Genomic DNA, 24,987 nt, shown 5'->3' with positions numbered 1-24,987 from the left:
AATTCTCGAATTCTGCTTGGCTGGCCCCCTCTTTCCAAGCCAAGAGATTCAGAGAACAGAAGTAGAGATGGCTCCTGTCCATGGCTCTCTGACTGCCTGGGCAATTTGGCAGGTGGTGAAGAGACAGATGGGTGCTCTTCAGTGCTCAGGACCTGAGAGGATCTGGAACTAATTGAAGTCGATGCGTTAGCTGCCATCCATCCGACAATGGCTTCAATTTGGTCCTCCTGCAGCAGTGGGGTACGCCTAGCTCCTACAAAGCTGCGCATAAAGGACTGTTCCCTGGTAAAACTGGGGGATGCTGAGTCACTGGTGTCCGCAGCAGGCACAGAATCCCCACGTCCTCTCCCTGAAGGCACAGAATCCTCACGTCCTCTCCCTACAGAAACTCCACGCCCACGACCACGACCACGACCACATGCCTTACTCCCTGCCTTCTTCATCTTGGTAGACTGATAAAGATAGGCAGAAAAGTACTAAGGGCTTAGTGTGCTTATTCCTGAACAGCTGCTAACAGATATAAGAAACACTAATTTTATAAAGTGTGGACTAGACTTTAATATGAGCTAATGTGGCCTACACAACTGTAAAGTGGAGTGTTTGGTGAACTTTATTTAGTTTTTTTTTGTCACAAAAAGACACTGGATGTGCCCAAAGATGTAATACCGATAGTATCACAAACTTTTTGTAGCTATTACAATGTAGGAAGGTAACCTACAATGCAATAGATGAGGCTACAAAAAATAGGCTAATACTAATCTGTCTGGGGCTGCAGGGCAAAATGCTGCAGAAAGGCTCCTCTAACTACTCCTATATAGTGTGTTTGTAACCAATTTAGCTGAATACGGATAGAACCACCACACTAATAGGAGAAATCAGGAAAAATTATGAATTGGCAAAAAAGGACAATGTATGAGGCAGTGACACACACTGAGTGCACTACAACCAGACGTGGCTGAAGCACACACTACAGGGTGAGCTGCACTCACACACACAGACCTTGCAGACAGCGGTGAACAGTGCCGATGCAGAGCACTGTGCACTAGCACTGCAAGACAAAAAAAAATTCGCTATCTACTCCTATATAGTGTGTTTGGAACCAATTTAGCTGAATACGGATGGAACCACCACACTAATAGGAGATATCAGGAAAAATTATGAATTGGCAAAAAAGGACAATGTATGAGGCAGTGACACACACTGAGTGCACTACAACCAGATGTGGCTGAAGCACACACTACAGGGTGAGCTGTACTCACACACACAGACCTTGCAGACAGCGGTGAACAGCACAGAGAACTGTGCACTAGCGCTGCAAGGCACAGCGATTTATAAAGTAGCTTGGATAAAGCAGAATAGACCAAATAGGTAGCTAAAACTGTCCCTCAGAACAACAGCGTCCTATCCCTAACTGAATTCATAGCAGAGTGAGCTGAAAATGGCGGCGGCGGCTTTTATAGTGCATCATGACATCATTTCAGCAGCCAATCACAGCCATGCCATTAGTTAAGATGCCTACATGCCTAACAGGATGTGCCCACACTTCTTAGGATCCTCATTGGCTGAATAAAATGAAACTGGCTCATTGCATTATGGGAACTTCCGATTCCAGTATACGATATTGTAAAAGTATCGGAATTAAGTATCGGAATTCCGATACTGCGAATATCTGCCGATACCCGATATTTCAGTATCGGAATGCTCAACACTAGTCATGATACTTTAACTACGTCATTGTGTATCACCCCCCAGGATCAACCACCACCTTCTTTGACCACTTCACCACCTGGCTACTTCATTTCCTATCCGATCACATCCCCACTATCCTCATGGGCGACTTCAACATCCCCCATTGACACTTCCCTCTCAGCTGTCTCTAAGCTTCTATCCCTCATTTCCTCCTTCGGCCTTACTCAGTGGTCTTCCGCAGACACCCACAAAGACGGCCACACACTGGACCTCATCTTCACCTGCCTCTGTTCCCTATCTAACCTCTCTAACTCACCTCTCCCTCTTTCTGACCAGGCAACAATCCCCACTCCACAAACTTGCACACCCTCGCAGAAATCTTAACACCTTGACCTACACTCACTCTCTGACTCCCTTCTCCCTCTTACACACATTAGTTCCTTACATGATGCAGATGTTGCTGCCACTTTCTACAACACCACAACAGCTGCAGCTCTCAATTTGGTTGCCCCCTCACACCTACCAAAGCTCGCACAATCAACAGACAACCCTGGCACACCAGCCTAACTAAAGAACTGCAACGGGCCTCCAGGGTTGCTGAGCGTAGATGGAAAAGGTCCTACTCCAATGAGCACTTCATCGCATTCAAACAGTCCCTCACTACCTTCAAGTCCACACTCACTGCAGCAAAACACACATACATCTCATCTCTCATATCCTCCCTGTCTCACAACCCCAAACAGCTATTCAACACCTTCAATTCTCTCCTCCGTCCCCCAGTGCCTCCTCCCTCTCCTCTTATTTCAGCCAAAGACTTTGCCTCATTCTTCAAGCAGAAGATTGACACCACCAGACAAAGCTTTTGCCTAAAGTCCCCACAGCCCGTCCCCACACCTACTCAATCCTCCTCCTCCATAACCACCTTCTCCTCCATTACAGAAGATCAACTTTGCTCTTTACTCTCCAAATCCCAATCCCGTCCCACCTCATCCCAAACCTTACCACTATCTTCATCCCAACCCTAGCCCACCTTTTTAACCTGTCACTAACAACTAGCGTCTTCCCCTCATGCTTCAAACATGTCTCGATCACATCCATCCTCAAAAAGCCCTCCCTTAACCCATCCTCTCTGACTAGCTATCGCCCCATATCACTTCTCCCCTATGCCTTAAAACTACTGGAACAACATGTCCATTCTGAACTGTCCTCCCTCCTCTCCTTCTGCTCCCTCTTCGACTGCCTACAATCTGGTTTCTGACCGCACTATTCTACTGCAACTGCACTGACTAAAGTCACCAACGACCTACTAACCGCCAAATCCAAGCGACACTACTCTGTCCTCCTCCTCCTGGACCTGTCATCTTCCTTCGACACAGTGGACCATTCCCTCTTACTCCAGACTCTCTCATCCCTCGGAATCACAGACTTGGCCCTATCCTGGATCTCCTCATACCTAACAGACTGGACATTCAGTGTCTCCAACTCACACACCACCTCCTCATCTCACCCCTCATCTGTCTGTGTCCCCCAAGGTTCAATTCTAGGACCCCTACTCTTCTCCATCTACACCTTAGGCCTGTGACAGCTCATAGAGTCTCATGGCTTTCATTATCACCTCTATACTGACGACACACAGATCTTCTGTACCTCTCTGGACCCGATATCTCCTCCCTACTAACCAAAATCCAACAATGTCTGTCCACTATTTCATCCTTCTTCTCTGCTAGATTTCTAAAACTTAACATGGACAAAACAGAATTCATCATCTTTCCGCCATATCATTCAACCCCCCCAACTGACTATCTATCAACGTCAATGGCTGTCCACTCTCCCCAGTCCCTCAAGCTCCGTGCCTTGGGATAACCCTGGACTCTGAGCTCTCCTTCAAACCACATATCCAAGCCCTTTCCACTTCCTGCCAACTCCAACTTAAAAATATCTCCTGGATCCGCACATTCCTCAACCATGAATCTGCAAAAACACTAGTGCACGCCCTCATCATCTCCAGCCTCGACTACTCCAACCTCCTGCTCTGTGGCCTCCCTTCCAACACTCTCACACCCCTCCAATCTATCCTAAACTCTGCTGCCCGACTAATCCACCTGTCCCCACGCTATTCCCTGGCCTCTCCTCTCTGTTAATCTCTTCACTGGCTCCCAATTGCTCAGAGACTCCAGTTCAAAACCCTAACCATGGCATACAAAGCCATTCACAACCTGCCTTCTCCATATATCTCTGACCTAGTCTCCCGGTACTTACCTGCACGCAACATATGATCCTCACAAGATCTCCTTGTCTACTCCCCTCTTATCTCCTCCACCCATAATCGCATACAAGATTTCTCCCGTGCATCCCCCCTACTCGGGAACTCTCTACATATTAACATATCAGACTCTCGCCGACCGTGGAAACCTTCAAAAGGAACCTGAAGACCCACCTCTTCCGACAAGCCTACAACCTGCACTAACCATCGCTCCACCATACCGCTCTACGACCAACCCTACCCTCACCTACTGTATCCTCACCCATCCCTTGTAGACTGTGAGCCCTCGTGGGCTGAGTACTGTACCAGTCACCGTCACGTTTTGTTCAAGATTATTGTAATTGTTTTCGCTATGTATACCCCTTTATCACATGTAAAGCTCCATGGAATAAATGGCACTATAATAATAAATAATAATAATAATAATTGTGTATGCTATTTGGGATAGATAAAAAGCCTTTATTAAAGTAATGGTTATAGTGGCACTAAAAGCACAAGAATGCCCACATTCAAATATAAATACAAATACAAAAATTGGTATGTGAACCACCATGATTGAAGGACCAATAGAAAAAATGCATGTGAACAATATTGTAATTATGGTATATAAAATTGGTATACATAGAATAAAATAACACCAGGTACAGAGATGGTAATATGCAGTGCCTATATGATACACCCAAAAATGTATGTATAAAGATATAATTGATTGAATCAAACAAGTATTAAACTACTAAATGCAAAATGGTGTATAACCAGGCACCATATAAATGTCTGTAACCAATAATATTATATGCATGCCTATCCCCAAAGATACACGTGGTTCATATACAGTGGGTACGGAAAGTATTCAGATCCCTTTAAATTTTTCACTCTTTGTTTCATTGCAGCCATTTGGTAAATTCTAAAAAGTTCATTTTTTTCTCATTAAAGTACCCTCTGCACCCCATCTTGACTGAAAAAAAAACAGAAATGTAGAAATTTTTGCAAATTTATTAAGAAAGAAAAACTGAAATATCACATGGTCATAAGTATTTAGACCCTTTGCTCAGACACTCATATTTAAGTCACATGCTGTCCATTTCTTTGTGATCCTCCTTGAGATGGTTCTACTCCTTCATTGGAGTCCAGCTGTGTTTAATTAAACTGATAGGACTTGATTTAGAAAGGCACACACCTGTCTATATAAGACCTCACAGCTCACAGTGCATGTCAGACCAAATGAGAATCATGAGCTCAAAGGAACTTCCAAAGGAGCTCAGAGACAGAATTGTGGCAAGGCACAGATCTGGCCAAGGTTACAAAAGAATTTCTGCATTACTCAAGGTTCTTAAGAGCACAGTGGCCTCCATAATCCTTAAATGGAAGAAGTTTGGGACCACCAGAAGTCTTCCTAGACCTGGCCGTCCAGCCAAATTGAGCAATCGTGGAAGAAGAGCCTTGGTGCAAGAGGTAAAGAAGAACCCCAAGATCACTGTGGCTGAGCTCCAGAGATGCAGTAGGGAGATGAGAGAAAGTTCCACAAAGTCAACTATCACTGCAGCCCTCCACCAGTCGGGCCTTTATGGCAGAGTGGCCCTACGGAAACATCTCCTCAGTGCAAGACATATGAAATCCCGCATAGAGTTTGCTCAAAAACACATGAAGAACTCCCAGACTATGAGAAATATGAGTCTCTGTTCTGATGAGATGAAGATAGAACTTTTTGGTGATAATTCTAAGCGGTATGTGTAGCGAAAACCAGGCACTGCTCATTACCTGCCCAATACAATCCCAACAGTGAAACATGGTGGTGGCAGCATCATGCTATGGGGGTGTTTTTCAGCTGCAGGGACAGAACGACTGGTTGCAATTGAAGGAAACATGAATGCGGCCAAGTACAGAGATATCCTGGATGAAAACCTCTTCCAGAGTGCTCTGGACCTCAGACATGGCCGAAGGTTCACCTTCCAACGAGACAATGACCCTACGCACACAGCTAAAATAACAAAGGAGTGTCTTCAGAACAACTCTGTGACCATTCTTGACTGGCCCAGCCAGAGTCCTGACCTAAGCCCAATTGAGCATCTCTGGAGAGACCTGAAAATGGCTATCCACCAACGTTCCCCATCCAAGCTGACAGAACTGGAGAGGATCTCCAAGGAAGAATGGCAGAGGATCCCCAAATCCAGGTGTGAAAAACTTGTTGCATCATTCCCAAGAAGACTCATGGCTGTACTAGCTCAAAAGGGTGCTTCTACTCAATACTGAGCAAAGGGTCTCAATAAGTATGACCATGTGATATTTCAGTTTTTATTTTTTATAAATTTGCCAAAATGTCTACATTTCTGTTCTTTTTCAGTCAAGATAGGGTGCAGAGTGTACTTTAATGAGAAAAAAATGAACTTTTTAGAATTTACCAAATGGCTGCAATGAAACAAAGAGTGAAAAATTTAAAGGGGTCTGAATACTTTCCGTACCCACTGTAATTGCCGGTAAGTGATGCCCTCACAAAAGGAAAAATAGGAAAAAGGAGGGGAAAGGAAAAGGGAGGGGGATGGGGAAGGAGAGGAAGAGGGGAGGAAGAAAATTATTGCTGTGAAGACCAAGTGGTCATAAATAATAATGAAGGGCAAATCAGAGGGGAGGCAATGCTAAAGATGTATACCTGAGTAGAAGGTCCCTGTGGATGAATGCTGTGCTGCATTCATCCACAGGACCTTCCCTCCCCCCTCTTCCTCTCCTTCCCCACCCTTTTCCTTTCCACTCCTTTTTTCCATTTTTCCTTTTGTGAGGGCATAAATGATGAATTGGAAGCGTGCTCCCATACTCCTTCCCATAAATCAGTGTGTGATATGTGCATTTTTTATCCTATAGCAGAAGAATGGACCAGTCAATGGCAGCTTATACAAGAAAGAATACAAGGAGTCATTTGAAGAAGCCCCACTGTACATTCCTGTGCTCACCTACCTTGGTTATGGCATTCTAATTTTATTCGGCTACTTACGGGATTTCATGAGAAGGTGGGGCTTAGAACAATGCCACATGGCTGAAGAGAGGGAAGAGCAAAGAGTAAGAATATTTCAGTACATTAGACAATTAATATAAATAGAGATGGTCCAAACTTTGGAATTTAATTTTGCCAATGTTTCGCCCAGTTTGGTCATCCGATTACAACCTACCTGGACCTTGATTATGTCACTTAAGTGGCAGATCTAAAATCATATATTGAGCAAAGAGGTGAGATACTGCTGGTAACCCAATAATTTACTTATCTTTAATATTGTGTACATTAAAGGGAATTTGCTCACCAACCTGAGAGCAGCATAATATAGGGGCAGAGACCTTAAAACCAGCGATGACACTTATTGGGCTGCTTGCTGTCATTTTGATTAAATTCCTGTTTTTTCTGCTGCAGATCTACCAGTTCTCTGAATGCTGAACTCTGTATAACCCCGCTCACACCAATGATTGGCAGCTTTCTGCCTATGTACGGTGTACACACTAAGCTGCCAATCAGTGGTGGGGGTGGAGTTATGCAGAGCTTATGAATATGCTTGATTACCTGGCCTCAGATTTACTAGCCCTCTAATGATAATCTCCTGCTGATAAAACACTGATTTTATAAAAACTACACTAAGCAGCCCAGTAAGTGACACATCGCAGGAATCAGGGTCTCTGCCTCTACTTTATTCTGCTCTCAATTTAGGTGTCAAAAACCTAGTGACAGATTCCATTTAATTTGATAGATCTAGTACAATGTAGAGTCTAATACAAATTCATACCCAGAAGCAACCCCCATAGATGTATGCATTCTCTAGACCTGCTCTTAACCAGATAAAGAGTGGATAAAGCTATGTTGCTCTTGGGATGCTTAAAAGGTTATTCTCATCTCCAAGATTCTGCCCTAATATGTAGTAGGTGTAATAATAATAATATTAGCAAATACCTCCAATTAGAAATGTAGTATAGTTCTTCTGATTCGCTATGTCTCTTTCCTCATGTGCAGGCATTGCAGGACCTTAGGTAGTTTAGCAACATAGGTCATAACCATGGATACCTAAGGTTCCGTAATGCCCTGCACATGAGGATAGAGACAAAGCAAATCAGAAGAACTATACTACATTTCTAATTGGAAGCATTTGCTAATATTATTATTAGAGATGAGCGTTGTTCTACTCGAACTGTTCGCCAATCTCAAATTCAAGCTGTTTTGGGCGGTGTTCGAGCCGTTCGGCGAACACGAACAATTTGAGAAAAATTCGGTTGTTCGAGGTTATGTTCGATAACTGTTCGTGCACCAAAATCATAACTGGATTTTTTCTCAGTAATGATGAAAATTAATGTTAATACGCAGTTTGAGTGTACAGCGGGGTGGGGGGAGGGGCAGGGGATGGATCTCTGCAGGAACAATGAAGATCTCCATTTTTTTTTCTCTTTCCCGCATTTGCAGTGGGGAGGTGCAATCTGTCAGCCTATCAGCAGCGCACACACGGAGCGAAGTGCTTTTTTTCACACAAGCAAGGGCATGTGTCATTGGCAGTGTATGTCACATGTCCTTGCCCTATAAGACCAAGCCATTTTCCCCGTCGCCACCATTTTCTCACTGCTGCAGCTGCGTGTTAGACGGCACCGCTGTTGCTGTGTGCGCTATACCTTGTTAATTTCAAGCCAATTTTCGCACAAATCTACAGATAGCTTGGGAGTAGGGAATAGTTGTGATTGCAGTCCTTTTAAGGACTAGGTTACAGCATTTCCTACGACTTTTATCAGGCAGGTCTGTGCTCTTAAATAGATAGATTGTGGGAGTAAAGACTAATTGTAATTGGAGTCCTTTTCAGGACTAGGTTACATCAGTTCCTATCAGTTTTTGCCAGGCAGGTCTGTGCCAGTGCTGTGCAAGTTTTTTTCACAGCATTTGGCTGAATCTAGCAAAGCTAATCGTTTTTGGCCTATTGCAGAGTGTGTTAGTCAGTGGAGTACCCTATCTGTGTTGCAAGATATACCACCTGTGTATAGAATACCAATTTTTTTACTGCACCTAGTGAAGTAAAATCTTTTGGGCATAGCATCATTCTATTAGTCCATCTATACTGACCTCCATCAGGTTGCAAATTGAATATAATTTTTTTCTGCATCTAGCTCTGAAAAAATATTGGGCTTCTAGCTGTGTGTGGGACTTGTTGTATTAGTCCATCTATACTGACCTCCATCAGGTTGCAAACTGAATATATTTTTTTCTGCATCTACCTCTGAAAAAATATTGGCCTTCTAGCAGTGTGTGGGACTTGTTGTATTAGTCCATCTATACAGACCTCCATAAAGGTTGCAAACTGAATATATTTTTTTCTGCATCTACCTCTGAAAATATATTGGGCTTCTAGCTGTGTGTGGGACTTGTTCTATTAGTCCATCTATACTGACCTCCATAAGGTTGCAAACTGAATATAATTTTTTTCTGCATCTACCTCTGAAAAAATATTTGGCCTTCTAGCTGTGTGTGGGACTTGTTCTATTAGTCATCTATACTGACCTCCATCAGGTTGCAAATTCAAAATAATTTTTTGTCTGCATCTACCTCTGAAAAAATATTTGGCCTTCTAGCTGTGTGTGGGACTTGTTCTATTAGTCCATCTATACTGACCTCCATAAGGTTGCAAACTGAATATAATTTTTTTCTGCATCTACCTCTGAAAAAATATTTGGCCTTCTAGCTGTGTGTGGGACTTGTTCTATTAGTCCATCTATACTGACCTCCATAAGGTTGCAAACTGAATATAATTTTTTTATGCATCTACCTCTGAAAAAATATTTGGGCTTCTAGCTGTGTGTGGGACTTGTTCTATTAGTCAATCTATACTGACCTCCATAAGGTTGCAAATTCAAAATAATTTTTTGTCTGCATCTACCTCTGAAAAAATATTTGGGCTTCTAGCTGTGTGTGGGACTTGTTCTATTAGTCCATCTATACTGACCTCCATAAGGTTGCAAACTGAATATAATTTTTTTCTGCATCTACCTCTGAAAAAATATTTGGCCTTCTAGCTGTGTGTGGGACTTGTTCTATTAGTCCATCTATACTGACCTCCAGAAGGTTGTAAACTGAATATAATTTTTTTCTGCATCTACCTCTGAAAAAATATTTGGCCTTCTAGCTGTGTGTGGGACTTGTTCTATTAGTCCATCTATACTGACCTCCATAAGGTTGCAAACTGAATATAATTTTTTTCTGCATCTACCTCTGAAAAAATATTTGGGCTTCTAGCTGTGTGTGGGACTTGTTCTATTAGTCCATCTATACTGACCTCCATAAGGTTGCAAATTCAAAATAATTTTTTGTCTGCATCTACCTCTGAAAAAATATTTGGGCTTCTAGCTGTGTGTGAGACTTGTTCTATTAGTCCATCTATACTGACCTCCATAAGGTTGCAAACTGAATATAATTTTTTTCTGTATCTACCTCTGAAAAAATATTTGGCCTTCTAGCTGTGTGTGGGACTTGTTCTATTAGTCCATCTATACTGACCTCCATAAGGTTGCAAACTGAATATAATTTTTTTCTGCATCTACCTCTGAAAAAATATTTGGCCTTCTAGCTGTGTGTGGGACTTGTTCTATTAGTCCATCTATACTGACCTCCATAAGGTTGCAAACTGAATATAATTTTTTTCTGCATCTACCTCTGAAAAAATATTTGGGCTTCTAGCTGTGTGTGGGACTTGTTCTATTAGTCCATCTATACTGACCTCCATAAGGTTGCAAATTCAAAATAATTTTTTGTCTGCATCTACCTCTGAAAAAATATTTGGCCTTCTAGCTGTGTGTGGGACTTGTTCTATTAGTCCATCTATACTGACCTCCATAAGGTTGCAAACTGAATATAATTTTTTTTCTGCATCTACCTACATATTTGGCCTTCTAGCAGTGTGTGGGTCTCATTGTATTAGGCCATCTATACCAAGCTCCACCAGCTTTTCAATTAATAATAATTTTTCGCTGCATCTAGCCCTGAAAATAATTTTTCTTCCCAATAGTGGTAGCAATAGAAATATGGGGCGCGCTCCTGGCTTACAAAAATATACGCTTCATAACAAAAAACACCAGCTTAGCGCACTGCATTAATAAGATGGCATCATCGTCTCTCCCAGTGCTAGGCCTACTACCCAGGCTAGCATTCCTGTGCCTAAAACACAATGTATGGGTCCGCGCTAGCCACTATGCTGAGGGGTCTAAAGCTGCTGCTAACTAGAGATGAGCGGTGTTCGACTAGAACTGTTCGCCAATCTCAAATTCGAGCTGTTTTGGGCGGTGTTCGAGTTGTTCGACGAACCCGAACGATTTGCAAAAAATTCGGCTGTTCGAGGTTATGTTCGATAACTGTTCGTGCACCAAAAGCGTGTCCTGCATGTCTGGAGCTATTTAGAGCACCAATCATGCAGGGATTGTCTGCCACTCACTGTAATGCCACAGCCATGGTGGTTGTGGCATTACAGTGATTGCCCAAATCGATGGGAACAGTGCTCACAGTGAAACATGAAAAGCCGGCAATTCAGCAGCGGCATACACCGGTACCCGACAAATTAGAACAGAAAGAATAGAGCTTCACACATAGATTAGATAGATAGAAACATGTCAGTCACACATATAAGAAGCACAGTGACAGTGTTGCTTACTGTACTTGTCATTTAGGATTTATCAAAAAAAATAATAGTGTTTTCATGCACCGTCTTTTAAAAAAAGCCGGCCGGCAATTCAGCAGCGGTACCCGACAATTTAGAATAGAAGGAATAGAGAATCACACATAGATTAGATAGATAGAAACATGTCAGCCACATATATACGAAGTACAGTGACAGTGTTGCTTACTGTACTTGTCATTTAGTGTAAAGGATTTATTAAAAAATATAATAGTGTTTTCGTTCACCGTCTCTTTAAAAAAGCCGGCCGGCAATTCAGCAGCGGTACCTGACAATTTATAACAGACAGAATAGAGCTTCACACATAGATTAGATAGATAGAAACATGTCAGTCACATATATATGAAGTACTGTGACAGTGTTGCTTACTGTACTTGTCATTTACTGCAAAGGATTTATTAAAAAAAATAATAGTGTTTTCATGCACCGTCTCTTTAAAAAAGCCAGCCGGCAATTCAGCATCTGTACCCGACAATTTATAACAGAAAGAATAGAGAATCACACATAGATTAGGTAGATAGAAACATGTCAGTCACATATATATGAAGTACTGTGACAGTGTTGCTTACTGTACTTGTCATTTACTGCAAAGGATTTATTAAAAAAAATAATAGTGTTTTCATGCACCGTCTCTTTAAAAAAGCCGGCCGGCAATTCAGCATCTGTACCCGACAATTTATAACAGACAGAATAGAGCTTCACACATAGATTAGATAGATAGAAACATGTCAGTCACATATATAAGAAGTACAGTGACAGTGTTGGTTACTGTACTTGTCATTTAGTATTAAAATAAAGGATTTATTATTAAAAAAAATTGGCGTGGGGTTCCCCGTAATTTTAGTCTCTAGCGGAGGTTAAGCAGACAGCTGGGGCAGATGTTTGAAGCCTGGGAAGGGGGTAATACCCACGGAGCTTCCCAGGCTACTAATATCAGCCCCCAGCTGAATACCTAGCCTTTACTAGCTATTAAAATGGAGGACCCCCCCCCAAAAAAATGACGTGGGGTCCCCCCTAATTTAATAGCTAGCAAAGGCTAGGCAGACAGCTGGGGGCTGATATTAATAGCCCAGGAAGGGAGCCATGAATATTGGCCCCCTCCCAGGCTAGAAACACCAGCCGTCAGCCGCCCCAGAAATGGCGCATCCATAGGATGCGCCAATTCTGGCACTTAGCCTCGCTCTTCCACGCTGCCCTGGTGCGGTGGCAGGGGGTAATAGGGTTGGGGTTGATGTCAGCTTATAATGCCAGCTGACATCAAGCCCCGGTTAGTAATGGAGAGGCGTCTATAAGACACCCCCATTACTAACCCCATAGTCAAAGTTAAAAGAAAACACAAACACCCAGAATAAAGTCCTTTAATTGAAATAAAGACACATTCCTTTATTGTTCTAAATTAAACCATACTTACCGTCACGCCCATTCCAGCTGAAGCCAACGATCTCCTGCAATAAAAGAAAAATAATAAAGCAACCTCATCCTTACCTTTCCATGGTTCCCACGACAGCTTCAGCTCTGCTACATCGAGATAACAGGCTGGACCGCAGCAGAACGCTGCCATCCAGCCTGTCATCCCGCAGACACTGAGAAGCGCAGGCATGCTTGCGCTCTGCAGTGTCTGGCTGTGACGGCATAAAGATGAGACGAGTTCATGTCCAATGAACTCGGCGCACCTCATGCACGTCACTGACAGCGTGGGAGAATTCTCCTGCACTCAGCACTTCAGCGTGAGAATTCTCCCACTCTGTCAGTGATGTGCATGAGGTCAGCTGAGTTCATTGGACATGAATGAGCTCACCTCATGCACGTCACTGACAGCGTGGGAGAATTCTCACGCTGTAGCGCTGAGTGCAGGAGAATTTTCCCACGCTGTCAGTGACGTGCATGAGGTGAGCTAAGATCATTGGACATGAATGAGCTCACCTCATGCACGTCACTGACAGCGTGGGAAAATTCTCCTACACTCAGTGCTTCAGCGTGAGAATTTTCCCACGCTGTCAGTGACGTGCATGAGGTGAGCTCATTCATGTCCAATGAACTCAGCTGACCTCATGTACGTCACTGACAGCGTGGGAGAATTTTCACGCTGAAGTGCTGAGTGCAGGAGAATTCTCCCACGCTGTCAGTGACGTGCATGAGGTGCGCCGAGTTCATTGGACATGAGCTTGTCTCATCTTTATGCCGTCACAGCGAGACACTGAGGAGCGCAAGCATGCCTGCGCTTCTGAGTGTCCGCGGGATGACAGGCTGGATGGCAGCGTTCTGCTGCGGTCCAGCCTGTCATCTCGATGTAGCAGAGCTGAAGCTGTCGTGGGAACCATGGAAAGGTAAGGATGAGGTTGCTTAATTATTTTACTTTTATTGCAGAAGACATTGGCTTCAGCTGGAATGGGCGTGATGGTAAGTATGGTTTAATTTAGAACAATAAAGAATTGTGTGTTTATTTCAATTAAAGGACTTTATTCTGGGTGTTGTGTTTTTTAAATACTTTACTAGAAATTCATGGTGGTCATGTCTAATATTGGCGTGACCCCATGAATTTCGGGCTTAGGGCCAGCTGATAATGCCAAGCTGGCCTTAACCCCTTTATTACCCAGTGAGCCACCGCACCAGGGCCCTGGATGAGTTGGGTACAGCGCCAGAAGATGGCGCTTCTATGAACGCGCCATTTTCTGGGGCGGCTGCGGACTGCAATTTGCAGCGGGTGGGGCCCAGAAAGCTTGGGCCTCCCTGCGCTGCGGATTCCAGCTCCCAGCTGCCTAGTTGTACCTGGCTGGGCACAAAAATAGGGCGAAGCCCCACGCATTTTTTTTTTAAATTATTTCATGAAATTCATGGAATAATTAAGAAAAAAAGGGCTTCCCTATATTGTTGTGTCCAACCAGGTACAAATAGGCAGCTGGTGGTTGGGGGCAGCCCGTCCCTGCCTGCTGTACCTGGCTGGACACAAATATAGTGCGAAGCCCCACGTCAATTTTTTTTTAATTATTTCATGAAATAATTTTTTTAAAAAAGGGCTTCCCTATATTGTTGTGTCTGGCCAGGTACAAATAGGCAGCTGGTGGTTGGGGGCAGCCCGTTCCTGCCTGCTGTACCTGACTGGACACAAATATAGGGCGAAGCCCCACGTCAATTTTTTTAAAATTATTTCAGGAAATTCATGAAATAATGAAAAAAAAATTGAAGTGGGGCTTCGCCCTATATTTGTGTCCAGTCAGGTACAGCAGGCAGGAACGGGCTGCTCCCAACCACCAGCTGCCTATTTGTACCTAGCCGGACACAACAATATAGGGAAGCCCTTTTTTTCTTAATTATTCCATGAATTTCATGAATTTAAAAAAAAAATATGTGGAGCTTCGCCCTATTTTTGTGTCCAGCCAGGTATAACTAGGCAGCTGGGGGCTGGAATCTGCAGCGCAGGGAGGCCCAAGCTTTCTGGGCCCCACCCGCTGCAAATTGCAGTCCGCAGCCGCCCCGGAAAATGGCGCGTTCATAGAAGCGCCATCTTCTGGCGCTGTACCCAACTCATCCAGGGCCCTGGTGCGGTGGCTCACTGGGTAATAAAGGGGTTAAGGCCAGCTTGGCATTATCAGCTGGCCCTAAGCCCGAAATTCATGGGGTCACGCCAATATTAGACATGACCACCATGAATTTCTAGTAAAGTATTTAAAAAAAACACAAACACCCAGAAAAAAGTCCTTTAATTGAAATAAACACACAATTCTTTATTGTTCTAAATTAAACCATACTTACCGCCACCCCCATTCCGGCTGAAGCCAATGATCTCCTGCAATAAAAGTAAAATAATAAAGCAACATCATCCTTACCTTTCCATGGCTCCCACAACAGCTTCAGCTCTGCTACATCGAGATGACAGGCTGGACCGCAGCAGAACGCTGCCATCCAGCCTGTCATCCCGCAGACACTGAGAAGCGCAGGCATGCTTGCGCTACTCAGTGTCTGGCTGTGACGGCATCCAGATGAGCCGAGGTCATGTCCAATGAACTCGGCTCACCTCATGCACGTCACTGACAGCGTGGGAAAATTCTCACGCTGAAGCGCTGAGTGCAGGAGAATTTTCCCATGCTGTCAGTGACGTACATGAGGTGAGCCGAGTTCATTGTCGGCTCATCTGGATGCCGTCACAGTCAGACACTGAGGAGCGCAAGCATGCCTGCGCTTCTCAGTGTCTGCGGGATGACAGGCTGGATGGCAGCGTTCTGCTGCGGTCCAGCCTGTCATCTCGATGTAGCTGAGCTGAAGCTGTCCTGGGAACCATGGAAAGGTAAGGATGAGGTTGCTTTATTATTTTTCTTTTATTGCAGGAGATCGTTGGCTTCAGCTGGAATGGGCGTGATGGTAAGTATGGTTTAATTTAGAACAATAAAGAATTGTGTCTTTATTTCAATTAAAGGACTTTATTCTGGGTGTTTGTGGTTTTTTTTTAACTTTGACTATGGGGTTAGTAATGGGGGTGTCTTATAGACGCCTCTCCATTACTAACCTGGGCTTGATGTCAGCAGGCATTATAAGCTGACATCAACCCCAACCCTATTACCCCCTGCCACCGCACCAGGGCAGCGTGGAAGAGCGAGGCTAAGTGCCAGAATTGGCGCATCCTATGGATGCGCCATTTCTGGGGCGGCTGACGGCTGGTGTTTCTAGCCTGGGAGGGGGCCAATATTCATGGCTCCCTTCCTGGGCTATTAATATCAGCCCCCAGCTGTCTGCCTAGCCTTTGCTAGCTATTAAATTAGGGGGGACCCCATGTCATTTTTTTGGGGGGGGGTCCTCCATTTTAATAGCTAGTAAAGGCTAGGTATTCAGCTGGGGGCTGATATTAGTAGCCTGGGAAGCTCCGTGGGTATTACCCCCTTCCCAGGCTTCAAACATCTGCCCCAGCTGTCTGCTTAACCTCCGCTAGAGACTAAAATTACGGGTAACCCCACGCCAATTTTTTTTAATAATAAATCCTTTATTTTAATACTAAATGACAAGTACAGTAACCAACACTGTCACTGTACTTATTATATATGTGACTGACATGTTTCTATCTATCTAATCTATGTGTGAAGCTCTATTCTGTCTGTTATAAATTGTCGGGTACAGATGCTGAATTGCCGGCCGGCTTTTTTAAAGAGACGGTGCATGAAAACACTATTATTTTTTTTAATAAATCCTTTGCAGTAAATGACAAGTACAGTAAGCAACACTGTCACAGTACTTCATATATATGTGACTGACATGTTTCTATCTATCTAATCTATGTGTGAAGCTCTATTCTGTCTGTTATAAATTGTCGGGTACCGCTGCTGAATTGCCGGCCGGCTTTTTTAAAGAGACGGTGCACGAAAACACTATTATATTTTTTAATAAATCCTTTACACTAAATGACAAGTACAGTAAGCAACACTGTCACTGTACTTCGTATATATGTGGCTGACATGTTTCTATCTATCTAATCTATGTGTGATTCTCTATTCCTTCTATTCTAAATTGTCGGGTACAGATGCTGAATTGCCAGCCGGCTTTTTTAAAGAGACGGTGCATGAAAACACTATTATTTTTTTTAATAAATCCTTTGCAGTAAATGACAAGTACAGTAAGCAACACTGTCACTGTACTTCATATATATGTGACTGACATGTTTCTATCTAGCTAATCTATGTGTGAAGCTCTATTCTGTCTGTTATAAATTGTCGGGTACCGCTGCTGAATTGCCGGCCGGCTTTTTTAAAGAGACGGTGCACGAAAACACTATTATATTTTTTAATAAATCCTTTACACTAAATGACAAGTACAGTAAGCAACACTGTCACTGTACTTCATATATATGTGACTGACATGTTTCTATCTATCTAATCTATGTGTGATGCTCTATTCCTTCATGTCTAAATTGTCGGGTACCGGTGTATGCAGCTGCTGAATTGCCGGCCGGCTTTTTTAAAGAAAGCGTCTTCTGAGCAGTTTGTGAGCTTTTGGACACCTTTGAAGGTGTTTTCTATGTGTTCCTATGTGTTTTTGTTTGCCTGCCATTGGTTTTAACGGTGTTCGACGGTGTTCTAAGGTGTTCGACGAACAGTTCGACGAACAGTTCCTCGAACATCCCGGTGTTCGACGAACCGAACCGAACCCGAACACTACGGGGGTGGCTCAACACTACTGCTAACGCTTTATAACAATTCAATTGGCAGATTTTCACAGAGCTCTTCCACAATGCCCACCCATCGGGACAACAGTTGCCCACCTTCCCTATGGGATCTAGTGGCGAATAGTTGATGCCATTAATCAGAGCGTCAGTTGCCCCGTCGACGTGGCAAGCATACGGTAAGGCATGGGAAGAGTGGACACGACTAGTAGCAGGCAGACGAGTTGACCAATGTGAACAAGCCAGATCACAAGTCACCATAGAATTTCTCCACCAGCTAATGATGAGGGGCATATCAGGGGCGTCAGCGCAGCGGTGTCTGACCGGAGTAGCATTTCACTTCCAACTACTGAATTGGGGAGATGTGACAAAGATTCATCATCAGTAGTGTTGAGCGATACCTTCCGATATCAGGAAATATCGTATCGGATTGGATCGGGCCGATACCCAAAAAGTATCGGATATCGCCGATTCCGATACCGGAAACCAATGCAAGTCAATGGGACACAAATATCGGAATGAAAATAAACCCTTTCTTTCCTTGTAGGTTAATTCTACATGAAGGAAAACAACTAAGAATAATGTAGAATGACATGAAAAGCCGGCAATTCATCAGCGGCATTCACCGGTACCCGACAATTTACAACAGAAAGAATAGAGCTTCACACATAGATTAGATAGATAGAAACATGTCAGTCACATATATATGAAGTACAGTGACAGTGTTGCTTACTGTACTTGTCATTTAGTGTAAAGGATTTATTAAAAAAAATATTAGTGTTTTCGTGCACCGTCTCTTTAAAAAAGCCGGCCGGCAATTCAGCATCTGTACCCGACAATTTATAACAGACAGAATAGAGCTTCACACATAGATTAGATAGATAGAAACATGTCAGTCACATATATAAGAAGTACAGTGACAGTGTTGCTTACAGAACTTGTCATTTAGTGTAAAGGATTTATTTAAAAAAATAATAGTGTTTTCATGCACCGTCTCTTTAAGAAAGCCGGCCGGCAATTCAGCAGTGGTACCCGACAATTTAGAATAGAAGGAATAGAGAATCACACATAGATTAGATAGATAGAAACATGTCAGTCACATATATATGAAGTACAGTGACAGTGTTGATTACTGTACTTGTCATTTAGTGTTAAAATAAAGGATTTATTTAAAAAAAAATTGGCGTGGGGTTCCCCTTAATTTTAGGCTCTAGCGGAGGTTAAGCAGACAGCTGGGGCAAATGTTTGAAGCCTGGGAAGGGGGTAATACCCACGGAGCTTCCCAGGCTACTAATATCAGCCCCCAGCTGAATACCTAGCCTTTACTAGCTATTAAAATGGGGGACCCCCCCAAAAAAATGACGTGGGGTCCCCCCTAATTTAATAGCTAGCAAAGGCTAGGCAGACAGCTGGGGGCTGATATTAATAGCCCAGGAAGGGAGCCATGAATATTGGCCCCCTCCCAGGCTAGAAACACCAGCCGTCAGCCGCCCCAGAAATGGCGCATCCATAGGATGCGCCAATTCTGGCACTTAGCCTCGCTCTTCCACGCTGCCCTGGTGCGGTGGCAGGGGGTAATAGGGTTGGGGTTGATGTCAGCTTATAATGCCAGCTGACATCAAGCCCAGGTTAGTAATGGAGAGGCGTCTATAAGACACCCCCATTACTAACCCCATAGTCAAAGTTAAAAGAAAACACAAACACCCAGAATAAAGTCCTTTAATTGAAATAAAGACACAATTCTTTATTGTTCTAAATTAAACCATACTTACCATCACGCCCATTCCAGCTGAAGCCAACGATCTCCTGCAATAAAAGAAAAATAATAAAGCAACCTCATCCTTACCTTTCGATGGTTCCCAGGACAGCTCCAGCTCTGCTACATCGAGATGACAGGCTGGACCGCAGCAGAAAGCTGCCATCCAGCCTGTCATCCCGCAGACACTGAGAAGGCAGGCATGCTTGCGCTCCTCAGTGTCTCTCTGTGACGTCATCCAGATGAGCCGAGTTCATGTCCAATGAACTCAGCTCACCTCATGCACGTCACTGACAGCGTGGGAAAATTCTCCTGCACTCAGCGCTTCAGCGTGAGAATTCTCCCACGCTGTCAGTGACATACATGAGGTGAGGTCATGTCCAATGAACTCAGCTCACCTCATGCACGTCACTGACAGCGTGGGAAAATTCTCCTGCACTCAGCGCTTCAGCGTGAGAATTCTCCCACGCTGTCAGTGACATACATGAGGTGAGGTCATGTCCAATGAACTCAGCTCACCTCATGCACGTCACTGACAGCGTGGGAAAATTCTCACGCTGAAGTGCTGAGTGCAGGAGAATTTTCCCACGCTGTCAGTGACGTACATGAAGTGAGCGGAGTTCATTGGACATGACCTCGGCTCATCTGGATGCCGTCACAGCCAGACACTGAGGAGTGGAAGTATGCCTGCGCTTCTCAGTGTCTGCGGGATGACAGGATGGATGGCAGCGTTCTGCTGCGGTCCAGCCTGTCATCTCGATGTAGCAGAGCTGAAGCTGTCGTGGGAGCCATGGAAAGGTAAGGATGAGGTTGCTTTATTATTTTACTTTTATTGCAGGAGATCGTTGGCTTCAGCTGGAATGGGCGTGGTGGTAAGTATGGTTTAATTTAGAACAATAAAGAATTGTGTGTTTATTTCAATTAAAGGACTTTTTTCTGGGTGTTGTGTTTTTTTAAATACTTTACTAGAAATTCATGGTGGTCATGTCTAATATTGGCGTGACCCCATGAATTTTGGGCTTAGGGCCAGCTGATAATGCCAAGCTGGCCTTAACCCCTTTATTACCCAGTGAGCCACCGCACCAGGGCCCTGGATGAGTTGGGTACAGCGCCAGAAGATGGCGCTTCTATGAACGCGCCATTTTCTGGGGCGGCTGCGGACTGCAATTTGCAGCGGGGGTGGCCCAGAAAGCTTGGGCCTCCCTGCGCTGCGGATTCCAGCCCCCAGCTGCCTAGTTGTATCTGGCTGGGCACAAAAATAGGGCGAAGCCCCACGCATTTTTTTTTTAAATTATTTCATGAAATTCATGGAATAATTAAGAAAAAAAGGGCTTCCCTATATTGTTGTGTCCAACCAGGTACAAATAGGCAGCTGGTGGTTGGGGGCAGCCCGTTCCTGCCTGCTGTACCTGGCTGGACACAAATATAGTGCGAAGCCCCACGTCAATTTTTTTTAAATCATTTCAGGAAATTCATGAAATAATTTAAAAAAATTGATGTGGGGCTTCGCCCTATATTTGTGTCCAGTCAGGTACAGCAGGCAGGAACGGGCTGCCCCCAACCACCAGCAGCCTATTTGTACCTAGCCGGACACAACAATATAGGGAAGCCCTTTTTTTCTGAATTATTCCATGAATTTCATGAATTTAAAAAAAAAAAAACGTGGAGCTTCGCCCTATTTTTGTGTCCAGCCAGGTACAACTAGGCAGCTGGGGGCTGGAATCTGCAGCGCAGGGAGGCCCAAGCTTTCTGGGCCCCACCCGCTGCAAATTGCAGTCCGCAGCCGCCCCGGAAAATGGCGCGTTCATAGAAGCGCCATCTTCTGGCGCTGTACCCAACTCATCCAGGGCCCTGATGCGGTGGCTCACTGGGTAATAAAGGGGTTAAGGCCAGCTTGGCATTATCAGCTGGCCCTAAGCCCGAAATTCATGGGGTCACGCCAATATTAGACATGACCACCATGAATTTCTAGTAAAGTATTTAAAAAAAACACAAACACCCAGAAAAAAGTCCTTTAATTGAAATAAACACACAATTCTTTATTGTTCTAAATTAAACCATACTTACCATCACGCCCATTCCAGCTGAAGCCAACGATCTCCTGCAATAAAAGAAAAATAATAAAGCAACCTCATCCTTACCTTTCCATGGCTCCCACGACGGCTCCAGCTCTGCTACATCGAGATGACAGGCTGGACCGCAGCAGAACGCTGCCATCCAGCCTGTCATCCCGCAGACACTGAGAAGCGCAGGCATACTTCCACTCCTCAGTGTCTGGCTGTGACGGCATCCAGATGAGCCGACAATGAACTCGGCTCACCTCATGTACGTCACTGACAGCGTGGGAGAATTCTCCTGCACTCAGCGCTTCAGCGTGAGAATTTTCCCACGCTGTCAGTGACGTGCATGAGGTGAGGTCATGTCCCATGAACTCGGCGCACCTCATGCACGTCACTGACAGCGTGGGAGAATTCTCACGCTGAAGCGCTGAGTGCAGGAGAATTTTCCCACGCTGTCAGTGACGTGCATGAGGTGAGCTGAGTTCATTGGACATGACCTCGGCTCATCTGGATGACGTCACAGAAAGACACTGAGGAGCGCAAGCATGCCTGCGCTTCTCAGTGTCCGCGGGATGACAGGCTGGATGGCAGCGTTCTGCTGCGGTCCAGCCTGTCATCTCGATGTAGCAGAGCTGAAGCTGTCCTGGGAACCATGGAAAGGTAAGGATGAGGTTGCTTTATTATTTTACTTTTATTGCAGGAGATCGTTGGCTTCAGCTGGAATGGGTGTGGCGGTAAGTATGGTTTAATTTAGAACAATAAAGAATTGTGTCTTTATTTCAATTAAAGGACTTTTTTCTGGGTGTTTGTGTTTTTTTTAAATACTTTACTAGAAATTCATGGCGGTCATGTCTAATATTGGCGTGACCCCATGAATTTCGGGCTTAGGGCCAGCTGATAATGCCAAGCTGGCCTTAACCCCTTTATTACCCAGTGAGCCACCGCACCAGGGCCCTGGATGAGTTGGGTACAGCGCCAGAAGATGGCGCTTCTATGAACGCGCCATTTTCCGGGGCGGCTGCGGACTGCAATTTGCAGCGGGTGGGACCCAGAAAGCTTGGGTCTCCCTGCGCTGCAGATTCCAGCCCCCAGCTGCCTAGTTGTACCTGGCTGGACACAAAAATAGGGCGAAGCGCCACACATTTTTTTTTTTAATTATTTCATGAAATTCATGGAATAATTAAGAAAAAAAGGGCTTCCCTATATTGTTGTGTCCGGCTAGGTACAAATAGGCAGCTGGTGGTTGGGGGCAGCCCGTTCCTGCCTGCTGTACCTGGCTGGACACAATTATAGGGCGAAGCCCCACATAATTTTTTTTTAATTATTTCATGAATTTCCTGAAATAATTAAAAAAAAATTGACGTGGGGCTTCACACTATATTTGTGTCCAGCCAGGTACAGCAGGCAGGAACGGGCTGCCCCCAACCACCAGCTGCCTATTTGTACCTAGCCGGACACAACAATATAGGGAAGCCCTTTTTTTCTTAATTATTCCATGAATTTCATGAAATAATTAAAAAAAAAAAAACGTGGAGCTTCTCCCTATTTTTGTGTCCAGCCAGGTACAACTAGGCAGCTGGGGGATGGAATCTGCAGCGCAGGGAGGCCCAAGCTTTTTGCCCTCCCCCCCCCCGCTGAAAATTGCAGTCCGCGGCCGCCCCGGAAAATGGCGCGTTCATAGAAGCTGGATGCTGTACCTGGCTGGCATACAAAAATATGGCGAAGCCCACGTCAAAAGTTTTGGGAAAAATTTATTAAAAAATAAATAATAATTTAGGGACTGCATCTTTATTAAGTCCTCAAATGTCATTTAGTGTTAAAATAAAGGATTTATTTAAAAAAAAAATGGCGTGGGATCCCCCATAATTTTAGTCTCTAGCGGAGGTTAAGCAGACGGCTGGGGCAGATGTTTGAAGCCTGGGAAGGGGGTAAAACCCACGGAGCTTCCCAGGCTACTAATATCAGCCCCCAGCTGAATACCTAGCCTTTACTAGCTATTAAAATGGGGGACCCCCCAAAAAAAAATGACGTGGGGTCCCCTCTATTTTAATAGCTAGCAAAGGCTAGGCAGACAGCTGGGGGCTGATATTAATAGCTCAGGAAGGGTGCCATGAATATTGGCCCCCTCCCAGGCTAGAAACACCAGCCGTCAGCCGCCCCAGAAATGGCGCATCCATAGGATGCGCCAATTCTGGCACTTAGCCTCGCTCTTCCACGCTGCCCTGGTGCGGTGGCAGGGGGTAATAGTGGTGGGGTTCATGTCAGCGCCAGCTGCCATGAAGCCCAGGTTAGTAATGATGGCCGTCTATATGACACCCCCATTACTAACCTACAAAGTGTTAAAAAGAAAAAACACACTACACCCAGAAAAAAATAATTTATTTGAAATAAAACACCATTTTATTTAATTCTTAGTTTACTAAAAAAAAATAGTTACCTGTCCACGTTCCTGCGCTGATCTCCCATGCACAGCTGTCACATCTGGAGATGGTGACAGCTGTGCATGGCTGCTGTAAGCTCACGCTGCCGGGAACACGTCCGCTCCCGGCAGCGGGAGCCACTGACTGAGGTCACCGGAGTGCATTCAGGCAGCGCAGCTCCGGAGACCTCCTTTACGGCAGTGCTGTACCGTGGGAATTTCTCACGATACAGCAGTGCCGTAAAGGAGCTAACCGGAGCAGCGCTGCCTGAACTCCGGTGAACCCTTACGGCCCCGTCATTCTAGCGGCGGCAGCGGTTCAGAGCGGTCACATTCTATGTGGCTGCTCTGAACTGGAGATCTTCGTGGGACACTCGTGGACTACTACGGAGGGGTAAGGATAAGGTTGTGGTTTATTATTTTATATTTTATTACAGGAGATCGATGGCTTCGGGGAATTAGGTGTCTTGGTGAGTATAGGTGTAGTTTTTTATTTTTTACTTTATTTTAGGTGGCGATCGGCGGGGACAGGTAATGTATAAACTAATTTCTTTTAGGTAACCACTGGCCACCAATGACATGTATCTAACATTTATTGGGGACACAGTAGGGCAATTTATATAGCAGGATCAGGCTGATGGGAACTACTGCTCCCATCGAGCTGATCCTGCTGGCAGGAGTGGACGGGGGACAGACATAGGCCGATGGGAGTAGTAGTGTCACATCGGCCTATGTCTGCCTGCACGCACACACACCCGCACACACACACCCCGCACACACACACACCCCGCGCACACACACACCCCGCACACACACACACACCCCGCACACACACACACACCCCGCACACACACACACACCCCGCACACACACACACACCCCGCACACACACACACCCCGCGCACACACACACCCCGCACACACACACACACACCCCGCACACACTAATCATGACGGGTCGGGAGGTGAGGCTGAC

The 24,987-nt window shown here is 44.8% G+C and overlaps 1 protein-coding gene across 2 annotated transcripts in view; it reads left to right on the top strand.

The window, feature by feature from the left end:
- LOC141257563 (serine palmitoyltransferase 3-like) overlaps positions 1–24,987 on the top strand; it is a 95,410-nt gene that overhangs the window by 33,493 nt on the left and 36,930 nt on the right. Inside the window, exon 2 of one of the 2 annotated variants that reach the window (XM_073672216.1) lies at positions 6,809–7,003. The exons of the other annotated variant lie outside the window; for it this stretch is intronic. Within the exon in view, the coding sequence (XP_073528317.1) occupies positions 6,809–7,003 (195 nt within the window). The remainder of the gene's footprint in view (positions 1–6,808; positions 7,004–24,987) is intronic. 2 annotated transcript variants of the gene reach the window in all.

Source organism: Phyllobates terribilis, unplaced genomic scaffold (genome assembly GCF_046119375.1).
Source record: "Phyllobates terribilis strain yellow unplaced genomic scaffold, ASM4611937v1 Scaffold_3__8_contigs__length_932513732, whole genome shotgun sequence".
In the NCBI taxonomy this organism is placed as follows: domain Eukaryota; kingdom Metazoa; phylum Chordata; class Amphibia; order Anura; family Dendrobatidae; genus Phyllobates; species Phyllobates terribilis.
Note: the sequence above shows the minus strand (reverse complement) of the source record. Positions and strands in the feature narration are given on the sequence as shown.